Source organism: Glandiceps talaboti, chromosome 5 (genome assembly GCF_964340395.1).
Source record: "Glandiceps talaboti chromosome 5, keGlaTala1.1, whole genome shotgun sequence".
NCBI lineage: Eukaryota > Metazoa > Hemichordata > Enteropneusta > Spengelidae > Glandiceps > Glandiceps talaboti.
This window is the reverse complement of record NC_135553.1, coordinates 16,451,539-16,467,469: the sequence shown is the minus strand read 5'-3', so window position 1 is coordinate 16,467,469 and position 15,931 is coordinate 16,451,539. Positions and strand designations below refer to the sequence as shown.

At 32.3% G+C, this 15,931-nt stretch overlaps 1 protein-coding gene across 1 annotated transcript in view; it reads left to right on the top strand.

Moving 5' to 3' along the window:
- The first annotated feature begins 77 nt into the window (after positions 1 to 77).
- The window catches only part of LOC144435118 (SEC14-like protein 1), a 47,349-nt gene continuing 31,495 nt past the window's right edge, over positions 78 to 15,931 (top strand). Inside the window, exon 1 of the mRNA XM_078123679.1 lies at positions 78 to 241. Coding sequence (XP_077979805.1) covers positions 179 to 241 — 63 coding nt within the window. The 5' untranslated portion in view covers positions 78 to 178. The remainder of the gene's footprint in view (positions 242 to 15,931) is intronic.

The following is a 15,931-nucleotide window of genomic DNA, read 5'->3' as shown; positions in this document are numbered from 1 at the left end:
ATAAGTTGGGTAGTTGTTAGGTTATGTCAAGGAGGCATCAGAGAATAATATACGCTTTAGTGCGGTGGAAAGGGATTAGATGAGATACACAGCCGACTGGCGAACCTGTCAAAATTGGCACATTTCGCCAGGCAATAGTTGGTTATTTTAAGTGAGGTCGACTACGTTTACTGGGAAAATGGTACAGAAATATTCATCACCCGTTAGGGTATATAAATTCCCCTTCGAACTTGTAATGGCGGTGAGTATCGAATTCGATTTTTCCGGTGATGTCAGTTTCGAGTTGTATCGATAATATAATATATCCAGCCAACTACGGAGTCTATAATATAATGTGTGGCCTACCCGCTCTCCAATTATTACGTGCAAATATAAGAATGTATGTTTTATCCCTTTTGCTAAGTAGGTTGATTTAATTGTATGTTTTTTAACCTTGGTAACGGTGGTACTGTCACTTGATCTTGGCGTCCATCTGGCCGAACGCTTGAGTAGTAGTAGAATGGGGGTGTTGTCATTGTCCAATGTCCTTGTCAAGTGACCGAAGTGTACGTTCGCCTATCCCGGAAGCGAGGAGTAAACGAAGCAAGACGGAACAAGTTATCATGTGGAAGTCTCAAGGAACCGTGTCAATGTGTCATTTTGTCGGTGATTTCATCCGCTTTGTCACGATTTCAGATCCGTGTATGTCTGCACATGCATTACGAGTTTGGGGACAAACGTGTACTGCTGGTATTGTCCAATGACATGATTAGGTGACAAAAGCATTATTGTTTGTTGTCGGAATTTAACAAAAAAAGCGTCACACTCTTTTCTTGTTAGTTTGTATACAACGCATAGAATATACAAATGTTTAATTTTAACACGAAACTGTCCGCAAGAAAAGTTTGTATGCCCAAGAATTTGTTGTTATCCGATCGTTTGGTTTGATGGTATAACACCTGACCACTTTCTCTACCGAAAAAAAAACTGGGTGGTGACTTCGGACTTCGTGTATTATGATAATTCCAATAAGTCGTATTGCCCCAGCGTTACACTGAATGTACACGTACCTATCTATATCGTGTGTGTGTGTGTATAACTTTCTAAACTGTAGACATTGACTTTGATTAATTTATGCTTACAAAATTTAAACAAGGATGTGTGTTTTGGTTACCACTTCAAAATGAGAAATATACAGTAATCTGCATTAGGCCTTACCGAATTACATAATATTTGCCAACAGTCAGCTTTGATGTATTCAGCCACTTCAATTTGGCAAGATATTTTTTGACCTTAAATTTTATTCAACTCAGTTTCTTATGTGATGACATGCATAAAGAATCCAGAATGCCATTGCCAATCTTATTTTTAGGTCATCCAAGCTCCAGTCCACCACCACTACTACATGACAAAGAACTGCAAATAGATCTATTGTTATCGTTCTAGAATTCTATGTGGGGGTCTTCAAATAATCATACACTCATGTCTCCTGAATCAATGGGAAAGGTGTATGGTATTGACCAGGTCAACAAACTTTTTAAGGCTAGAGGAGCATTTTAGTGTAATGTGTACTCACTTAGTGGTGGAGTTTGACTCCTACCATCATGTGACTTTAATACATGTAGGTTCACCTGTCACCATCTAATTAGGGTCCCCTTTAAAATTGCCAAGTACAGTGGGATAGTTCGTGTAATTTACCAATATATTGGAATAGATCCAAAATCCTAAACTGATAAATGTTGCCTTGAGGCTTCTTACTAGTAACCCTGGGAACATTTTTGGATAACTACGTCATGTAGTATAATTATAATATATATTTTTTGTTAGGCGCCTAGCTTTAAAGTGGATATATGGATGAGAATTTGGTATTTATTTTGGATTTTTAATTTATAAAACAATTTTATCATGGTGTCCTACTTGAAAAATCAATGTGAAACAAAATAGACCAAGTCTGTGTTTGTAAAGTTCTCAATACATTGCAAAAAGCTAAAAAGTGTATTAAAAGGTTTGTTATCAAATTAGTACAACACCATGATAAAATTGTTTTATAAATTAAAAATCCAACCCAATCCTCACCTATATGGTGACTTTAAAGGTATAGATTTGTTAATAATCATTAATTTTTAGCTTAGAGGTTTTAATATTTTTTCTGAATATACTAAATTTGAATAATTCATAGACCCTACATGAATGGATGTAGATCAGGGGTGAAATTAACTTGAAACATAGTAGCATTCATTTACCAAATACAAGAGTTCGAAAGTAAATCTGGCACTAATGAGTCATATAACATATGTACATGTAATGTGTTGCAAATCAATGTCAGGAGACACAATTTGTGAGTTTGTTAAGTCACAATATAATTTATTAGGATTGTAAAATACTTACAATGTAAATACAGTAGTACAGTACAGTAGGTCTTTGTCAGGCTGAGATGTAATCAATCATATGGGATTTATACTTTACTTGGCTGTACATGAACATGTTGTAACATTGGAACCTAAAATCAGATACCGGTATATCCTGTGCAGTACTGATATGATCTCCAGATGTGAATGCAAGAAGGAAGCAACTTTTAAAAAAAATGTGAAGCTATTCTAGAACTTAGTAGAAGAGATATGATGTTTATTTGATACATGTAGATTTAACAATAACTGTAAAAGTGTTAGGGTTTGGTCATGCTAGATAAATACTTGTAGTACATTTATTATACATGTATGCATGTGTTTTCATTTCCGTGAATGATTGTAACTGACTACATTGACTCACACAAACTCTGAGTATTGGAAAGCCTCAGCAACTGAGGCAATTTTTGATAATATTTGCCATTTGCAATTTAATGCACTAAACCTTTATTGCCAATAGTTCAGTCCTTAGAACTGGGAGTACCTGTTGTATTACCGATCGTTGATGTGCACTGACATGATGTCTGTATGTAAATAGTCATGAATCAAGTAGTAGTACATTGCAACTACAATGTACACTGTACATTGCACTGATGAATCATACATGCTGAGAAAATGCGAACAAAGATTGAAAAAAACATAGCGCCTGATCCAGTCATAGCTACAAAGGGTTTTTAAGGTTGTGATAAAAGAAAAAGTTGTCTCACTTCCCAAATGAAACTCAGAAAGTGACAGTTGAAGTAAAAGTAGGAAGTGCATGTACATTGTACTTTTTGTATGTAATATACAATTTGTATAACATGTATGTGTATGTAACTTGTAGGTTTGGGATGAAGTTGACAAAGTTTTCCATAGAAATACTTTTGGAATTGCACTCAAAATAGCAACACCTACACAATAATGATCACTGTACTGCTGTTAGTGCATAATAATGACGTTTTGAAGTGTCAGCCACACATTGTAACACATGTTGTGTGTATGTGCGTCAAACGAGATTTTACCATGATGACAGAGATAGCCTTGGAATTCACTACCCACTATCATGTACTATTTATAGTTTAGTATACATGTAGATGTAAATACTTTACTTTTATAATAGGGTACATCACATTATGTACCTTTACTTCCTCTCTCTCTCTCTCTCTCTCTCTCTCTCTCTCTCTCTCTCTCTCTCTCTCTCTCTCTCTCTCTCTCTCTCTCTCTCTCTCTCTCTCTCTCTCTCTCTCTCTCTCTCTCTCATCTTTACTTCCTCTCTCTCTCTCTCTCTCTCTCTCTCTCTCTCTCTCTCTCTCTCTCTCTCTCTCTATATATATATATATATATATATATATATATTGCCACTTTTATTAACTGGAAAATCTCCAAAGTTCTGTCATCAACACCGAATCAATTAATGTTATCATTATCGATTTTAGTATTTAAAACAAAACAGGTGCAAGCTTCAAATTGGATTTTTTGTTCCTTTTTGTCAAGTTAGGTGAAGTAAACCAGTATACATGAAAAGTTAGACGTAAACTGAATTTTAGCATTGTACATGTATTGATCAATGTTGTCAGTTTCAAGAGCAGGGATGCAATGTGGGTAACAATTTTGGATTGAGAGGTAGAGTTAGAGATGTTTTACAAAAATAAATATTTTCATAGTCTGTTACCTTTGTAGTTTTACTAAATTATTATATTAAAAAACTTACTACAGAAACAAAAATTAATATTCATTTTGTTTCAAATACTAAAGTGGCCATAAAAAAAGGAAAAAAAAGAAGCTTTTTCCAATGTATAAAGTGACAAACACAGACTTCATCAATGGTGTTTCACATTGATTTTCAAGTTAGTAGGAAGCCATGATATAGTTTTATCAATTACATTAAAAATCCAAAAGAAATAACAAATCTTTATCCACGTGGCCATTTTAAAAATATTTAAGTACACAAAGATTACCGTGGATTTAGAAGATGTTTTAATTTTTTAGAGTGGTGAAAATTTTCTTGATAATCTAATAGAGACTTATTTACATACATTTACACATGGCGGAAAGAGTGGCTGGAGCTTTCAGGCTAAACTAATACCACTTTGCTTAGTCCATCAGTCTTAATTGGGTGATAAATATTGGAAGTATGGTGTTATTTGATTAACTGATTTACCATGCAGTCAAATGACAGGGTACATGTAGGAATGGAGCCAAGATTCCATTAACCATGGATGTATTAGGAGACTCCTAATAGTACATGTATTAACAGAGTGTTTTCAGAATGGTAATACCTATTTATAATATACCACTTTAAATCCCCTGGTTGTGCCATATGATTACTAAATGTCCAGCATTGTCTTTTCTTTGAGAGACATTCCTATTACAGTGTACATGTGATATGCTATATCAGTATATGGAATTATAGAGTTGAGCTGTAGATTTGGTCAAATCACCCGATTGAAATATGTTCACACTCGCAACCATATACATGTATACTCACCCTTTGTAAATATATTTGCCACTGTTTTAATTAATGCAAATATATTCTCTCAAATGCTTTAGTTATATTAAAATCAGGTGTTATATCGTTTTCACCAGTTGTAAATTTATTTTGAAATGTTGGTTGGTGTCCTGGTAGAGTCAAATCATTTTGGTTTTGACTCATCTCGCCACAGGAAGATGATAGTCATGTAGGGAGACGATATTTTAAAATCCCCACATGGCTTGACTCTAGGCTACACATGTAGGTGTCCTTAGAATAGAAGAGCAAACAAGTGTACTATATATACAGCTCACCTATTGTTCTGATATGCAGTGGAGTCACGGATTGATTATATCGTCTGTTCACATGGTACATATGTATATATATATATATTCAGTAACCTGCCCTTTTACACAGACTTTGATGAAATACACTGTATACAATGTACACATTGAGAAACCCTTGAATATTTAATTTAAGTTGGGTTAAAAGACTGTGTTTCAATCCTGGGTCATTGTGTTAGTGTTATCAGGGATCGTATAGTAGTATGGAGATGGAGTCACCCGTTTGTTCTAGCCCAACTTTTTCTATAGCTTTTTTGAACAACTGCTTTTAAACATCGTTTTAATATCCTCATCTCCAAAGTGGGCTAGTGAGATTTTATGTGCTCCCAGAGAAAACAAATATCGCAAGGTATATTTCCACACTTTACTACATGGATTAGATACCCTTGAAAATTAAAGATAGGTTCTGACTACATGTATATCATGATTACTCTGTCTCTTCACTAAGTAAGATTGAGAATATACAAAAAAGCTGACATAGATTATAAAATTGATGGGTTCAAGTTCGAAATGGCCACTTGTAAACCATGATGTCTCTACTCAGATGCTGGTAGCAATATTTACATGTTTTTATCATATCGAATAATATACAAATGTATATATACAAATATGCCTAGCAGCAAGACCATGCCTATTATATCAACAGCCAAATGCAGTTGTGCTACAATGCCATTGGCACTATTTTTATCATATGTAATAACATGTATATGTGCTGTATCACAGTGAAAGTATATATCCATTGTGTGGCTCTCATGAATACATGACAAATGTAATTTAGATTTCAACTACCTCGGTCAAATGATTGTACTTGTCAATGTCATTGTCATACTGTGAAAGTAATTTTGATGACATTTGATGACTAACGAACCTTTCACTCAGGTAGAAAAGAAGTATACACTTATTCATAGAAATATGAATTTTGTATATGATACATTGATAGATTCATGTAAGTGAGGACTTATTGATAAAGAAATGATAAAATTATCTGGCAATTTCATACACATAAATTTGACGTGCAACAGAGTTGTGAAATGGCAGTGGCCATCGAGTTTGTGTTTCTCATGTGAATAAGATATGTAATTTGCATAATTTACAAAATGGTATTTGTATGACAGATATTAATATTATTTTGATACATTTGGATTGATATCAATAATATATCAATATATCGTATGTATATTTGAGTTAACATATATGACATTAACAGTTTTTCTAAATATTTTGATCATATAATATTAATTTTATTAAATTGTATTAAATGGTGTTTCCCAATTTTCCAGGTATTTATACTATATATATGCATATGTATATAAATACTGGTATTTTTTCAGATTAATTTAATATCTGACGTAGATGAATTAATGTAATATTTTGATAATTATTATAATTACTAAGTCAAAATTTTACATCAATGAAAAGATGAAGTAATTGAGTTATTGTGGGTATTAAGTGTATTTCTGAAATATAATGGTGTTGTGGATCAATACATTTCTTCACAGTAAAATGTCACCACCTACGTCACAGCGTGTTTACATAATGACTGTGTCATATTATCCACAGCACGTATATACCTTGAAGTTGCACTCTTAATAGTGACATTGAAACTGCAATGTCACATACCGTGTGACTTTATAGGTGATATTACCATCAAATATTTGTCGGCCAGAATTAGTAACAATTTGCGTTGTGTATTGAATACTAATGAGGAAGGAGCTCAGCACTGACATGAAATGATTGCTATGAGTTTGTGTAGGTAAACGTTGAACATCTGCTGTTATATCCCTGCCTGTGTTTCATCTCTTTTTAAAAATTTACGACCACAAGCTGCTAATAATAGCAAATGTGTCCTCATACTTCAAGAACATGAAATTTAATGGTGTTAGGTGTTTGATAAATAATGTGTGAAATATTTACCTAGCCAGGCAGTCTCCAGTATAAAAAAAGTTGCAGGAAAGTGAAATATCAAACCTTTAACAAAGAAAGATACATTTATTATAAATAACTGTAAGTGTTATAATGTACCTTTAAATAACCAATCAAAAATAAAATAGGTCTTGCGTACTTTCATATTCTACATTAAATTGAAGAGCTAGGGTTACAAAAGGGGAATGCATGCTGTGTTTTATCTATATTATAGTTACCTTTTAATATGTATGACCCACATGTTTTGAAATTTATGTGTGAAATACGTTGCCTAGGATGTAATTGACACTTTTGCTAGACTGGGAATTGTGTGAAATAGGCTGCTTAGGAAGTAATTGATACATTTGGTAAACTGGGAATTTTAGATATGCCAGATGTGTATCCTGAAATGATGGAATTACAAATGACAATGTAGCAGGGAGAATCCTGATTTGTATCCTGTGGCTTATGTGATTAGAATTCATCCACATACTAGTACATTGTACATGTAGTATACACATATATGGATTTATGAAATATGGAATGTATTTCATATTTATGTGATTGGAATTCATCCACATACAACATGTATACACATATATGGATTTATGAAATATGGAATATATTTCATATTTATGTGATTGGAATTCATCCACATACTAGTACATTGTACATGTAGTATACACATATATGGATTTATGAAATATGGAATATATTTCATATTTATGTGATTGGAATTCATCCACATACTAGTACATTGTACATGTAGTATACACATATATGGATTTATGAAATATGGAATATATTTCATATTTATGTGATTAGAATTCATCCACATACTAGTACATTGTACATGTAGTATACACATATATGGATTTATGAAATATGGAATATATTTCATATTTATGTGATTAGAATTCATCCACATACTAGTACATTGTACATGTAGTATACACATATATGGATTTATGAAATATGGAATATATTTCATATTTATGTGATTAGAATTCATCCACATACTACTATTACTAGTACATTGTACATGTAGTATACACATATATGGATTTATGAAATATGGAATATATTTCATATTGATGTGATTAGAATTCATCCACATACTAGTACATTGTACATGTAGTATACACATGTATGGATTTATGAAATATGGAATATATTTCATAATTTTGTGATTGGAATTCATCCACATGTATGCATATATGGATTTATTAAATATGGAATATATTTAATATTATTTGTGTGATTGGAATTAATCCCCCTGTATACACATGTTTAATATCTTTTGTCAATTTTAAAAAAAATTTAAGTTGCCATTTAAATTTATCACTTGATGATTGATCGACATCTTATTTCCCACATTAAGTTTCAAAAGTGTCCTGATTATTATTTTGCACAAATATGACTTTACATGTACATGTAGCATAACAAGATAATACAAAATGTATTCATAATATTCACACTTTAAAATAGAAATTTTTACCTAAAACTACATGTACACATTATATTTTTTCATATTTCAGCATCACCAAATGGTTTTCTCCATTTGCCAATTGTATAAGCTGTATATTACCAACACAAAATCTGAAAAGAATGATAAATGTCTTCATTATGTGTAACTTAGGGCTAAAAAAAAATTGTATGGTTCCGATTACGTTCAATCTTAGAATAGGTACATGTAGGGTAGGTAGATTTTTTATTTTATTTTTTCTTCCGTAAGGAAGAGATATATTTATGGGTGGAAGTCTGTATGTCCGTGTGTCTGTGTGTCTGTGTGTCTGTCTGTCTGTGTCATCATTTTCTCCATAACGGCTTGCTCAATTCAAACAAAATGTTGAAGGCGTATTCCATAGGGTAATGGCAAGACTTGATTAGGTTTTGGTAAAAATCCTGTGAATATTAATGAGCAATTTATGTAATTAATGATTTTCAGTAATTAGGCTATATCTCAAGAATGCATTCTTCAAATTCATTATAACTTGGTACACACATTTGCGATACCAAAGTGCACCTGTCCTGAAAATATTACTAATGTAGCTTTTAGTTTTAATAAGTTATTGGCATATATTTGATTGGCCATAAAAAAGAAAACAAATAGTTTCTCGTCAGGAAATGTTTTCTAAAGTGGTGCGACTTTATCACCATTTGCTAAAACACGACTGGCTCAATTCAAACGAAATTTATTCCATGTGTTCTGTAGGGTAGTGACAAGAACTGATTAGGTTTCGGTAAACATCCCAAGAATATTAACGAGAAATTTACATAATTAATGGTTTTCGGTAATTAGGCTATATCTCAAGAATGCACATTTCAAATTCAATATAATTTGATACATGCATTTGCGATATCAAAGCGCACTTGTCCTGAAAATATTATTGATGTAGCTTTTAGTTTTAATAAATTATTGGCATACATACATGTAGGCCACTAAAAAGGAAAAAATAGTTTCTTGTCAGGAAATGTTGTCTAAAGTGGTAAGACGATGCGCTTATTATTTTTTTTAACATTCTCAACAAATGTCACAGTACATGTTGTGGTTGGCCAGGAGATCACTAACAGCAATGAGCAAATAGCAATCAATGAGAAAAAATAAGTTATTACATATGTTCTGTTGTATTGTAACGACAATCTCAAAACTTTGCCCTTACGGAAGACATTCTGTTTACATCTGGTTTATGTATATATTTGTTTTCATATGTGAGTCTCTAGTTCAGGTACATACAATGTATAGTTATAAATGTTTTCCGTTGTTTTCCATATTGTCTCCCAGTGTTATTGGTTTCTTCTCATCAGATGTACAGCCATTACAGAAGTTAATGTCAGTTTCTGCATCCACTATTTCTTGCGAGACTTTAAATTTTCGTGATTTTATTATTTTTTTTCTCGAAAATGTAAAAAATACAATGTAAGTTTAGGATTGGCGTGAAAAACTGGGTAGGGTTAGGTAACCAGAACCAAACAATGTCTTTTCTAGGCCTTATTTCAGTGCCAGCACAAAAATAAAATACTTATATTTTTAAAAGAAAAGCTAGTGAAGACTGCTGTATATAGTGGAAACAGTGATGAGGAAACTGGATAACTGATGGAATTGACATTTCTACTCAATTCAGGCACAAGAACTGTTTCACTAAAATGTATTGAGTTAGAATTAGAAAAATCAATACCACTCAGTTTGTTGAAAGAAGGTTTGGTGTTAATGGTATTGGATTTTTCCAATAATACAGACTATTCCCTCTAGTATTGAAAGCGTATATTTTGTGCAGAAACGCTTGTCATCAATCTAAAAAAAAATGAGATTCTTGTTCATATGTACAATAAACATGTACATGTACATGTATGGCAGTGTCAAAGAGAACTGACCTTAGTGGACTCAATGTTGATGGGAAAAAAATAAACTAGATTTCAAAGTTAAAATGAGTTCAGAGTTCTAAGTCAATGACAGTGATATTTAGATGGACATTGCGATAGTGTCTTAAAGATGGTACTAATACCTCTTTAGCTTTAGTTAACAGTAGACAGGAATATAAATGTATACTGCTATGTATGGCAACAAAAATAATGAGAACTCCACTTCTAAAATTGGAAAGCTGTCTTGTATAAATTGCATATCAAACGAGGCTACTTTGACTTGCAAATGTTCCCTTTATGTGGCTATTTGTTTCGTACATTTGTAAATTGATGAAATAAAGGTTTGACTCGGGTAACATCAGAGTCCGGAAATTAGACACAAGTCATTCATGTTAAATATGCATGATGTGTATACATGTACATGTACACACAGTGTTCATGTACAATGTAGAAAACTAAATAAGAGTGTACACATGTATATTTGAAAGAATGTGAAATTGTCATATTTGGTGACATTTGTTTTGTTCATAACAAGTTATGGTTGTGAATTGAAGACTGTTAGTGTAAGATACACCATCGTGTTGTGCAGCAGTATCACCATCGGAAATTGTATCTGTTACTTTGGTCAACAAACTGGAACCTACATACATGTACATTGTATTCTCACTGAAAGTCCAGCAAAATACATGTAATTTCATGGTTTCCCTAGACTTTCATTTGGGGTGGTCTCGTAGGCAGAGCCCCCAGCAGCGGGAAGCTGGGTAACCGAGACTAGGAGTTAGCATGTAGCATAGATGTCGCATTGCTATCAGAATTAAGCCATTTTAGAATCTAATAATAGCTGCTAAATACTGTGTTAACTCTAACTTACATGTAGGTAAAATAATAAATTGTTGATTTCCTTGAAAACAAGATGGTGAACCCACAATTTTTTTTTGTTTCACAAGGACCAGGGATAGTCTTTCATTACTCTTTCGTATCTCCAAATTTGGAGAGATTTGAAAAAAAATTCAATTTCCAGGGAAAATTGGACCCTAAGATGCATTCTATTTTAATTAACAGGCAACAAAAGAAACATTTCAATTGACCATCATCCAATTTCTGCCACCACCCCCCCCCCCCCCCCCCCCCCAAGTATTCATTTCATTTTTGGAGTGTTTGTAGAAAAGGTACACGTCATAAAAAGGGCAACACAACATTATTACTGTGATTCAACTTCCTTATATTTATGACACTAGTATAGCTACATTTGTACATGTACGGTACATGAATACTTTTATTTCTTTTAAAAAATGAAATGGTATTTTTTGAAAGTCAGAGAGGACTTAGGTTTGATGGTTTCTCTGTTAATGTGTAGTACATACATGTATACTGTACTGTATATAGAAATAATATAATAATAATTAATAGTGATATAATTTTTTTCCCATAATGTAGTTTTATCTCCGCTTATTATTTATTACATCATAATAACTGGTTCAGCATACATACATGTACGTGTACATACCAAGATTGATGGTATTCCTATAAAATACAATTTTATTGAATTTGTCAATATTTCTTGATAAAACAGTCTGTCCAGAGTGATTCATTTCAGAGTTGGTAAAATGCTATCAAAATTCTGAATTCCTAGGCGACATGCAAGGAATACGAAATGCTTTAGATCGATGGAGTAACATGTAACTGTATATCGGTACATACATCTTATATGACATTTGTGTTAACTGGTGTGCTGGCTACATTTTGATTTCAACTGGAAATGAGTTACATGTGCAGCAGTCATAAAACTCAATCTTGTTTCTCAATTATTACTTCTTTTCGATCGACTGATGGAATTTTCCTGCATGTGTTCTTCCCAACTACTTCTCACATACATGTACCTCTGAAATTAGAAGGAAGAATTTTAGCGCTGAAATTTGATATGAATAAAGAAAAGGAATAAATACATGTAGTTTTTTAAAAAGTATTGTACATATATTCATACCGTGTGGCATGCTTTCAAAATTTACTTCTACATGTACAAAATGTACATGATTACCATGTATTAAAAAACTGTGACCCAAAAGTATCATAATCTCCAAGTTATATGTATGCCAATTTTTCACTAATAATAGTAATATTTCATATGAAGTGAAAATAGGAAATTAGTCTATTAGTAAAAACTTACGGCAAACATATAAGTTATGTAACAAAAATTTTCGCTAATATTTCATACATGTAGGAAATTAGTCCATTAGTAAAACCTACATGTACATACACACCTGTACATGTACTCACACTCTTTAGTGCGTAAGACATACATCATTACATGTACATGTACAATACTTAATTTTGTAATATGTAACAATGCATGTGTACCTTCACCTTGGGTCTGCCAAGTTATGTTAATTTGTTGTTAAGTGTTACATTGTATGTATTCCATATGAAGTGAAAGTAGGAGCACATCTAAATTTAGTACATTTAATCAAAAAACTCCATGCACCGATACTTACATGTATTTCCTGAAGAACAAGACATGCAAAATTGATTTCACTACATATTGACAAATTGTACATGTACAATGTAGGACAAGTCAACCTCCAGCTTGCCAAGTCGTACAAATAAGTCACTGTTATTTAATTTTCCTTACGGAATTTCCGACAAAAAAGGTGAAATTACAAACAAGTATATTTTTACTAAGTGATTAGAAAGATGTGCAAAATTTAATAATACTTGAGAACATTTGACAATGTACCCACATTCCTATTCACGATTACAGTACATCTCTACAGGATGAAAATCAACCCTGGAATGCCCTCCATTCCGAAAGCTTTTCCAGGTCCCTTGCTGTCTTTATAAATGCAAATCAAATTATATGACAAACCACTCACTGGCAATACCATAAAGGGAATGATATTGCATGCAGATTATACATGTACTTCAAATACCTGAGTGAATTTACAATATTCATAATGTACTGACATGTAGCCTCACATAAATTTATCATGTTCAGATAGTGAATTGTCTCACATAACATTGGGAAATCATAAGATGTAATAGAAATGTCACTAGATTTTATTACATGTACAATGTACAAAATATGTGGCTTTAATACTCTTGTAAAATAATATACTTTTACATTTCAAGTGGTTGAATTTATGTGAAATGAACTACAGTCGACTTACATGTATTCCAAATGAATTACTCAGTCATGAATTTTTCATGACTGTTATGAAAGTGTCTACTAGCACATTGTGTGATTGTACATGTGGTGTGAACTAATGCAGTTTAATGTAGTCTACGTGTAATTACAATGTAGTATTAATTTATGGTAGTTATAACTAATGTTTCGGTATTTGATTTAATGGGAATAACAAATTTTCATGTACATTTGTATGTCTGACATCTTGAATTGGATAGGTTTACAATGTAGTCACTGAAAAGCTAAAACATACATGTACATGTATGTTTGCTGTCTGTCACTTCTTGACTCTCTTACGACTGTACAAACTAGAAGTATTCTTTTTAAAATTCATTAACTGCACAAAAATGTGCCTCTTAGCAACAGTCAAATGATGTATATTGCAAAGATAAAAACAAGAGTGGGGAGGCAAGTGAATAGACATTCAAAAATGTATGCAAACATGCCTAGCAACAAGACCATGCCCATAGCAACAGTCAAACAATGGTGTGTATTGCACATATAAAAACATGTGTGGGTAGGCAGGTGAATAAACATTCAAAAATGTATGCAAACATGCCTAGCAACAAGACCATGCCCATAGCAACAGTCAAACAATGGTGTGTATTGCACATATAAAAACATGTGTGGGTAGGCAGGTGAATAAACATTCAAAAATGTATGCAAACATGCCTAGCAACAAGACCATGCCTATATAATATACAATGTACATGTATACATTTATAGCTGAATGTGCAGTAGTTGAACTGTGACATCATATTCAATCATAATATGATATTCTAAGTGATATTCATAGCATCACAGTATATGCCAGTATCATGAATTATGCAGCTTCAGGTGGTAGTTGACCTTTTGATATCAATAATATGATATTCATAGTGTATGCCAGTATCATGAGTAATATAGCTTGAGGTGAAAGTTGACCTTTGACATCATAATATGATATTACCAATATAACCGCTTTATAACAAATTCATATGGGACTATAAAAATAGTTTTGTTATGCTACAAAATACATACATCAGAAATGACATGTATACCATACATGAGCCAAGTTTAACAAAAAATATGGAATACATTGTATATACTCTGGTCGTTCTGTCACAATAACGTGCGTCTACATCACTGGTTCTGCTGTGTCCAAAATATGAGTAAAAACGTTCAAAATTGCCATTACTTTCCCCAATTTTCTTTGGTATTACTGTAGCTCTGGTGTATATGTAATTATTATTCGCCAATATTTTTCTTCATTTAGCCAGAAAGTACTTGTGACCTATAAAGGGTTGTCACTACTTGTCTAGAAACTCATAGCGACAAAGGCCCCTTAAGTCACTCATATTTTTTTGGCTGAACAAAGAAAATATTGGGAATAACATCTAATTGTCAAGACACTATTTTAGTGTACATGTAGTACTACATGACTGTATTTCCTTGACTAGTTACCCTAGAATCCAGGCACATGAAGAAGATTTTGAATTTTGATTTCCCCATGAGAAAATAACAAACTCAAAACCCCTATTGACATGGATTCCTCCAGGCAAGTCAATAGTATTCTATCAAACAGTAGGCAGATTGGTCATATTTGTTAAAACTGTTTTGGAAACAGATTTACATGAATAAATTAAAAATATCAAGTGTTTGGATTTTGTTGGGTATACAAATAAATGACATGTAGATATGATGAAATGATATAGTGTTTACATTGAATTCAATATATAGATTCAATTGTGGTTAAAAAAAAATAACATTGCGTATTTGAAATTTAATGAAGGATGTTTGATATGGCAAAATAATCTTTTTAACAGATTTATCATATTTATAAAATTGGTACATTTTAAATAACATGAAGGGGATGTGGGATTTTGGCAAAATGTTCTACATTTTGTAACACTAACAGATACATGTATATCATATTCAAATTAGTACAATGTAAATATGATGGAGGGATGTTTAGTATGTCTTGACCATTCAACATACATGTACTTATTATATGCAAATTTGTACAATTTAAATAATATGAAGGGATGTATGATTTGACAATATATTGTTTCTAACAGATTTATCACATTCATATTGGTACAATTTGATTGAATATGATGAAGGGATCATGTTTAATATGGCTTAATGACAGTGTTCCAAAAGATTCATCATAATTCAAATTTGTGTAATTTCAATAATAAGAAGGGATGTATGATTTGGCAAAATGTTCCAACAGATTGATCACATTCAAATTGGTACAATTTATATACATGTCGATAATATGATTATGAAGTGATGTGTGATTTGGCAAAATGTTCCAACACATTCA